General features: G+C 36.1%; 1 protein-coding gene across 1 annotated transcript; it reads right to left on the reverse strand.

Moving 5' to 3' along the window:
- Window positions 1-7,385: 7,385 nt before the first annotated feature.
- On the reverse strand, window positions 7,386-8,588 carry LOC110932123. Its single transcript, XM_022175481.1, has one exon. The coding sequence runs from the start codon at window positions 8,586-8,588 to the stop codon at window positions 7,386-7,388; it is 1,203 nt and encodes a 400-aa protein (XP_022031173.1).
- Window positions 8,589-9,404: the final 816 nt, after the last annotated feature.

The following is a 9,404-nucleotide window of genomic DNA, read 5'->3' on the forward strand; positions in this document are numbered from 1 at the left end:
GCTATAAATAGCACTAGTATGCAACATAACATTCACAACATCAAAACACACACCTCTGATCATTTCAAGAGCTCTCAAGTCCTCTTCTCTGCTCCATAAGCAAGAACACAACTTCTGTAAGTGATCTAACCCTTTGTGGTGTCACATTTCCTTAGTAAATGGCTAAGAACCAAACCGTCGTAACTACGGTTTGACTTTACAATAAATCAGTAATGGTTCAGTCTTATGACGAATCAAAAGTGGTTATGAGTTGGTATTTATGTGGGTAATAAACCTCTAAAATGGTTCCCCCTGATCACCACTCTAACTATGTCAAATGTCGAGTCAAACGTGCGGTTAAAAAGTCAACAGAAAGCTATTTTAGCGACTTATGCATAATCTGTAATATATATGTTATGGAACCTGTTTTGATAATCATAAAACATGATAATAAGTATATAAACATGTTTGCGCTCGTTTGAATCGATCATTTACTATATAGAACCGGTTCGGAGCCGAATGTCGCAAAAGTTTGACTTTTGCTATGACTTCAGTTCTGACCCGTTTTAGTGAGGTATAAATATACCTTAGGACTCTCTTAGGACCAGGTCACATGTTGGTATAAACCTCTGTGGTCGGTTCATGAGTTATCTAAGTCTTTTGCGCAATTCCGTCATTCGCCTAAAAGTTGACCGTAACGGCCTTTTAAAATTAAAACGAGTATTTCGGACCCGTGAACGGACCAAAACCTTGCTTATTAAATTATAAGCATGTCCTTAAAGTTTCACGTCAATCCGAGGTCTAGAATGAGAGTTATGCTAAAAGGCGCACTTTTAAGAAAGTTTTGTAATTAACGGCGCAATTAGCATAACGCCCATCTAACCCAAGTTTTCGTCACCAAAACTTTTACCCACTGTTATAAATTAATATTTTGGGAATTTTAAAGATTTTTAATAATTTTTACCTTGCTCATAACCTGCGGTTATGGCTACGGTTCGGTAAATACCGAATATGCCCTTTTTGGCCAAAACGGGAGTTCTACAAGGTCTTTTGACCCGATTCCAGTTGCCACTGGTTTTAAATAATAAATAAAGTATTTTAAGCTTTATAAGCTGTTCGGGAAACTCAGATTTCCTGTAGAACTCGAAAAGCCCTTTTAAAGTCTTTAAAATGACCGAAAAGCCCCTACGGGGCATAATATTAACTTAAACTCGTTACGGGCGTCATGGAAGGTATCCTACTGATACCACAATACTTTTAAGGCATATTGACTTAGGAAATAAGCGTAGGACACTTATGGTTAACCGTTTCGCCTATTTGCGCACACGGTACGGCTCACGGAACTAGTTTTCGTGCAATAGCCGATACGGGTCAAATTATATTATTTGAACCCCAAAATCCAGAGTGTGAACCATTAACCCATATAAAACAAGTCTCTGAACTTGTTGGGTCCAAATCATACTCCATTCTCGGTTTTCGCCTTTTCACGCGATTAAACCATATCTATATATATCGGAATCAACCGGTTTAAGCTACGGCTAATATAAGGACCGTTAGGATTCTAAGAGGTTAATTAAAACCTTCGTTCCAGATTAGGAGCCCCAGTAAAAGCTATCGGTGACTTGATCTAAATTAAGGATTTATACTTGCAAAGGTAAATACTTTAACTTATTTCCCCTATATGGGCTTGGGTTACGGTATATTAATACCGCTTGATTGAGCATTATATAATTCCATCGCTTAGGTGGTTAATTGATTAAATATGATCGGCTCATTTAAACAGTTTTGTTGCTTATAAGCCTTTGGGGGGTTTAATGACCGTTGTCCCGGATATCCTTGGCATCATTTTACGAAATGGCCACGACCATCGACATCCCGGTGTAGGCGTACACCCGGTATAAAGTGTCGACATTAAATTAAAAGACGTAGCCGTTGGTTTTTATACTACGGTTTTACGCAAACGTGGTGTGTCTATAAATCTTTAACCCGGCACGACCCGGGCTACTGAACGCATAAAAGAACATGTAAAACGTTCACAAGATCATTATGAATTTTCCCAAGTTATAAAAGAGTTTGTGCCTTGTGCATTCAAATCAATTTTAATAAACATTTTCAAATGTGTCAGTTGAATGTATTTACCAGTGTAAACTGACGTATTTTCCCCAAAAAGATTAAGTGCAGGTACCTAAACGTAAATTGGCTGGTATTAGCTCCCTAGCGTCGGGATAAGTCTCGCAAGCTTGATTGCAGTATCTGATGGAACAATACTTTATCTTTATTTACGATCCACTGTGGATATATCCAACCCCTGTAATACATTTTGATATTACGATCAGAGGTTGAAATTTATATATTTATCTTATGCTTCCGCTGTGCATTATATAATTGTGTGGTTTGACTATATTGTTGCCAACATCGTCACGGTAATCCCCCACCGGGCCCACCGGTGAGACACGTGGAAATCGGGGTGTGAGAACCACAGTGCAAGTGGAACCAATGGCAGTCACCTGTCAGATCTACGGAAGCGACAGACTGACGTGGCGTCGTCTCAACGGCCGACATGTCTGACACACCTGCAAAGGTGCAGCATGCCGTCAGTCTATCCATCCACCTCCTCCTTCACTCCTCGACTATAAATACCAACCCCAAACCAGGTTTGAGGTATCTCTACACAACTCTCTCACTACTACTACTATCTTACTTTGCTTCCCAAGCAAACTACTGATTCTCACGCCGGAGAGTGGTAACAAGGAGCACCCCCCACCCCATCCTCCTTGTTACGAGTCACGGTTTGTTTCCTTGTGCAGGAGATCAACCCACCGGTGATCCAGCCAGCGATCCTCGAGAGGAAGGGATTAACCCTTCTTGACGAGACCAGTGAGTTAACCTTGCCCGGTTAACCATTGTTTCATCACCAAGCATAGGGGGTTTTTCAAAAACATTTTGTGTTTTTTCACTTTTAATCCAAAAGTTTTAATCTTTTGTATTTTAACACTTTTAATTTGTTTACTTTTAACCCAAAACTTTTTATCTTTTGTAATTTAACCCAAAACTTTTTTATTTACAACTTTGGTCCCCCATACTTTTTATCTTTCGCAAGTTTTTCGTTTTACGTTTCGTTCTAAATTTTGCGAGTTAGTACGTCGCAACGTGCGTGTGTGGGTCAACGTTTTTCGTCTATTTTCTCACATTTGACAGGTATGTCGCAACGTGTCTATTTTCCCCTTTGGCAAGTTCACCGCAACGGGCGGATCCTACGTTGACTTAGTAATTCTTTTCTACGTTATTTTGCGAGTTAACACGGCGCAACGTGCGTGTGTGGTTCAACGTTTTTCTGTATATTTTTTTATGTTATATGTTTCAGTCTTATTTCTTCGCATTAACACGTCGCAACTTTAGTGTTAGTGGTCGCTATCAGCGGTGTGACTGATGTTATTTGGCATAGTTTTAGGCTCCCGCCGCAAAACAGGGGTGCTTAATTCTAGTTGACTTCAAATATCAACTTCGCCTATATTTTTAATCTTTTACAAACTTTTTATTTTACGTTTCAGTCTAGTTATGCGAGTTAACACGCTGCAACGTGCGTTTGCAATTCAACGTGTTTACTTCTATTTTCTTCTGTTTGACAGCCACGTAACAACGTGCAGGTCCTAGGTCGACTTAGTTATTGTTTTCTATATTTACGTTTCGGTCTAATTTTTATGCATTAACAGGTCGTAACGAACGTTAGTGAATCAACGTTCTTACGTCTACTTTCCATTCGGTTTACGACTACTTGGTACGGTTTTTCGTCCCTTTACAACGCAAGGAATTAATACTAATTATCTATATGTTGTCTATATACTTAATAATCAACTTAGAAAATAGTAAATTTTCTCTAAAGTTGAATTGATCACATAAAGTTTTCTTTTTCTTATAGATTAACCACACTAGTTTTTTATAAAACATAAATCTGACGTTAAAAAAAGGAAAAGGACAAAAGAATCAATACTTTGTTGTGCTAAGCAATGATGGTCTGGTCTACTTTTTCAGATTTTTAGGGTCAAAGAGTCACCACAATCTCGATACAAATCAAGTTATGTATTATTAAGGTTTAGACTTCAGCCGTTCTGAAAAGAAAAGGTTTAGACTTCAGCATCTTATATAGGATATATACAATTAACTAAGGGCTCTTACTGGTTCAGCATTTAATGGTTTAGACTGTTTGTTTCACAAGCAGATGTCTGAATGGTTCAGACATTTATCTCTGAATGGTTCAGATTTATACAGAGTCTGAATTGTTAAGACCTCTAATCTGAATTGGTAAGACATTTGCCTCTGAACGGTTAAGCACTATACAGGTTCTTAATGGTTCAGACATCTTACTGATTCAGCACTTAATTGTTCAGACCTCTTATTGGTTCAACACTTAACCATTCACATGTTATCAAACAACCCCTAAAAGTATTAAAATAAAAACTCAATGATCTTAAAAAGTACATCTAGAAACTCAAAACCACTTCAAAAATATGTTTGACACGTGTGCATAGGGTATAGTCGGATAGTCCGGAATGGGATTTGACACGTTGAAGGGGTTGAAGTTAGAGAAAAAACAATACTCTATATATTAGAAACCAGGGCTAGACTTATAAATTATTTTTAAGAAGAATGAATGAGGAGTTCAATCTAACTTTTTAAAAGGTGTGATCAGATTTTTTACTTATAAAAACACTAAAGAAGATTTTAAAAGGCACGCCCGCCCTTTGCCCTCACTTGGGTCCGCCCCTGTTAACAACTAACAACGGGCTAGAAAAAACTTACAAATAAGTTAGGAGAGTTAAAAGGAAAAGCTATACAAAGAATCTCATTTTAATAAATTCATTTTTTGCTAGATGCTTAAATGATAGGAAGGATAATGACTTGATCGTATCGTATTACTTACTGTTGCTACTTATTGTTAATGTTAACTAGTGATGTTCTCCCGCGCTTCGCGGCGGGGATTAGGTCGGTATTAATTTGGTTCGTTACAGTATCTGCACTTGATATGAGTAATTGAAAGAGAAAGCACTACATAGATCGGAAACAAAAAAAATACACATATTGAAAAAACAAAATATACTTAAATTAATTAAAGTAATAAACCAATAAAATAATAAAACCTTAGAAAAAACAATATTGAAAAAACTCAAAAACAATTGTTCCCCTCTTTTTATTTCAACATTACGATATATATTTTTTAAACGGATATTGTGTCGCTATCGTACCAAATTCAATAAAAACCGATTGAATAACATCTGTATCCGTATTTATTTTTAGTGTTTTTGCTTTCGATAAATTAATATCGTATCGCTACCATACCGTACTGAACAACATCGGTACCAGTATTTTTGTGATTTCTTGTTTGATAACTGGTACTTTGATCGTATCTTAAAAGTATATAAAAATATATGTTTAAATCAATTAAAAGAATAAAATAATATAATACTAATAAAAACCTAAAAAAATCAATATTAATAAAAAATCAAATTTACTGTTCATGAGCTCTTGCTATTAATATGTATAATATTACCGTCACTATTATGGTTACTTGAGCCTATTGGTTATTACTCTATACTAGGCATTTGACCAGTGACGGATCAAGGCTTTTTTTTTCACTAGGGTCCATTTTTTCGGTGTAAAAATTTTTCACAACCGAAGGTAAAAGTTTTCGGGTCGGTCGCCGTTTTGATCGGGTCAGGGCTAAGAACATAACAAATACAATATCTGAATATCATAATAAATAGCATTTTTAATGCTTGTTATATAACATGAACACAATGCAGCCTAGGTGTACAGTCCATCAAAGTGGCATTTTTATGGCCAACACTTTCTAATATGCTTTTTATTTGTTAAATCTTGATCATGTGTATGGTGCAAAAAAAGCTATGGTTAGATGGCACATTGTGGCTTGTCAAACGGTCTATAAAACACCCATTGGCATGTCACTTTATGGGTACGTTTATGGTAAGGCTTGTACACTATGATACCTAAATAAACATATCTATAAGATTTTTGTCTATATAGCTTTTTGTGTATAAAGTATGGACTATTAATATGTAGCTATTTAGCTGGTTCATTTGTCCCAAAAGATTACACATTTGAATAATGATTCACCTTTTACAATAACCAATGACTTTAATTTAATTAAATCTTAATAATGGTAAAATATTAAACTTTCGAAGTATTGCTGTTAGATTAATGTCAATTATTTATGAGCGGTACATGCTATTATTGTCGTAACAGCATTAAAAATAAAAACACCCATGTTTCATGTAGCTGTATATCCTAAATTCAAAATTTTAACGCGGTTAGTTTTTTAGACATTAATACGTTAGCATGCTGAGAAATAATGAGTGTATTTTCAATTATGGGTGACGTTCATTTACAAAGTCCAAATTTTCTAAAAAAATATAAAAAGCCATAAAACACTACAATTTTAGCTATAAAACACATATAAAACCCACAAATAACAGAATGAAGACTACTAAAACGTCATATTCAAACCATAACAGTCCATAAAAATTTCAAACACACAATCGTAGAACTATGAATATAAAACACGACATGTTAATCAACATAAAACAAAATAATGTTTGTCATTCGATAATCACAACGTCATCATCAAAACATAAAACACAACACACATGTATTGTGTTTTAGTAATCTTTATTTTATCATTTGTGGTTTTTAAGTGTGTTTTATGGTTGATATTTTGGTGTTTTATAACTTTTTATATTTTTTAAGAAATTTGAAATTTGTAGCTAAGTCCTATAGCCTAATATATGTTGATAAAAACATTTTCTAAAATACGATTTTTTCCCTCTAAAATTTGAACTATACATATATTTTCATTTATTTAATACTTTGTTTGAGAGTGGAAATGTTTGTTGGATGTTAAACGCAGCGCAGCAAAGCAATGGAAAGCTGTCACCAGTCTCCGGCACCTTATCCTCGAAACTGTTTATATTCGTATAAACTGTCGCCATCGTTTCAAATACTCCAAAAGCTATTTAATAAACAAATCTTATTTAATTATAATCTTATATTCTCTTTACAAAAAACAAAATAACCAGAAAAGAAAAACACATAGTTTTCATTATCTAAACGCATACAAACCCATGTTCAAATTATAATAAGATTCCTTAACCGACACAATACAATATTTATAACAAGCAACCCGTTCGTTTCGAATATATTATTATATATGCAGATAACAAGAATCGTTAGAGTGGAAAGAAATTAACAAAAGCTGTTACATGACTAAACAAAAATTTAGAAAGCTAGATGCCTAACGGTCTACCCTACGCTAACGGCATTGACTGATCCAAGTGACATGATGCTTCATACTTGAATTTCTTTTTGATATATTACGCTCTACTTTAGACCAGTTATTCTAAAATACGGTTTGATTTGCCGTTAACCCGTTGGCTCCGAATTGATCCGCCATTGTTGCTACTTGAACAAACTTGTTTCTGCTGTGAAGAAAAAATCTGGAACCCAAACACACCACCGGACTTAGAAAGCGAACAAACCGGAACGTTTAACACCGGCGTTATTCTTACGTTACCGGAATACGATCTCTCCATTCCTCTGTGCTTAAATCTAGGGCCACCAATTAAGCTACTAGGACTACTGGAACTGCGTTCTAAGCTATGAAAAACTATTTTTCCTGACGAGTTTATTCGTGGACTGTCCACAGATAAGCAGCGGTTTGTAGCTTCCATCGAACGACGGCGCGTGGTTCTGCCTACGCGTGTGGTGGTGAGTGTATTGTCAGTTGAGCGGCTTTTTGTTTGTGTTGTCGTTTTTGCCAGTCTTGTTTTCGTACGAGTGTTAGGGTTAGGGTTAGGGTTAGGGTTTACGTTCATGTTGTTCAACTTTGCTGGCTTATCGGAATCTAGAGAGAGACGAGGAAGATCGTCGATATCGTGGCCGGAAGAAGAAGAAGAAATAGACAGCCGTGATGAAACTGAGACGGAAGCAGATTCGTTATCTGCATTATTGAGTAGAGGTACATTGATTGAAGTATCATGTGAAGGTTTAGAGTTTCTGTAGAGTAACTGTCGAATAGATCTGGAACCGTTTTGAGATTGAGAAGAAGCTAACGACGTCGTTCGTTTGTTATCAGTTGGTTTAACAGTGTTGCTATTGCTTTGATGAAGCTTTCCGAATCCGAGAAGCTCTTTCCACCGGCTCGAACACCTCGGTGCCCTAGGTGAATAGTACGGATCGTCAACGTCAATTATCCGGCGAGAATAAGGTGTTGACGTGGCTACTTCCGGCCGTTTAACCGGAAATTGAAGCGGAACAAGCTTACCGTCGGAGAACAGTTCGTCGGCTGGAAGCATTAACGCCGGATCTTCAAGTCGGAACTCAAAGCCATCAAACTCCTTAATATCCGATTCATTTTTCAGATCTGAAATCTCCGGGGACGGATCTGAAACCTCCGGCAGATCTGAAACGTTTTCTTCGGTCATTTTGCGGCTTATGGAGAGTCGAGGAGTGAACCAACGGTACGGAGAGTAGTTCTGAGAACATTCCGGTAAGTTTTCTGGTGATAAACCGATGGTGTTTAAGCAGGCGGAAGCCATAACAAGTGAATGCTGCTACTCTCCAATGGAAAATGAAATGAAATGGAATGGAATGTGATGAGTGTTGTTGAGATGAGAGTGTGGATGGGTAGGGTTTTGCAGTGGGAAATGATATAAATAAGGCGGAAGATGAGGTGGAGGTGTGTGGAGGGAGGGGGTGGGGCAGGGTGGGTGTGATGTGGCTGCAAGAGTTCTGCATAATAAGGCCAAAAGAGCAAAGATGATAATAATAAAATAAAAATAGTGTTTTGTTGGAAAGGAAGGTACATTGGAAGTATCTGAAGCCAATTTAATTTTAATTCCCCTTATCCCACATGGACATGTTGTCTCTTGAGTTTATTTCATATTTTAGAAAGTTATTTTCATTAATCATTAAGTAGTGGCTTAGGAGACATTAGGTTTTGGGTTTAATTCTTATAAAAGAGGTTTTCTTAAAGGGACTTAATATTTATACCCCCTTCCCCTTTATATCTTTTTATACATACAAAGATACATAGAGATAGATAGAGTGAAAAGAGATGTAAAAATAAGATTTATAGATGCGACAATAGTGAAAGCATTTCTTAAAATTTATTAGGTTTCTACCTAGATTTGTATATTATTGCCTAGTGGAGATGGTTATATGAGGTAGTTCCACTAAAGGCATGATAATTCTTTAGTCATCCGTTAGTGATCTAAATTTGTGTTAAAAAAGTAATTATTAAGTTGTTGCCACCTTATGTCTTTGTTTTCTTTTCATTTATTTCATTTGTTCAGTAATACTATATCTAAATGTGGTGATTGATTGTGATAATAAATGTACAACAATTCGTTATA

This window comes from Helianthus annuus, chromosome 3 (assembly GCF_002127325.2).
Source record: "Helianthus annuus cultivar XRQ/B chromosome 3, HanXRQr2.0-SUNRISE, whole genome shotgun sequence".
Lineage (NCBI taxonomy): Eukaryota > Viridiplantae > Streptophyta > Magnoliopsida > Asterales > Asteraceae > Helianthus > Helianthus annuus.

What these genes read in the sequence shown, in the direction of transcription:
- LOC110932123 (XM_022175481.1), bottom strand. Translation starts at nt 8,588, where the DNA reads ATGGCTTCCGCCTGCTTAAACACCATCGGTTTATCACCAGAAAACTTA.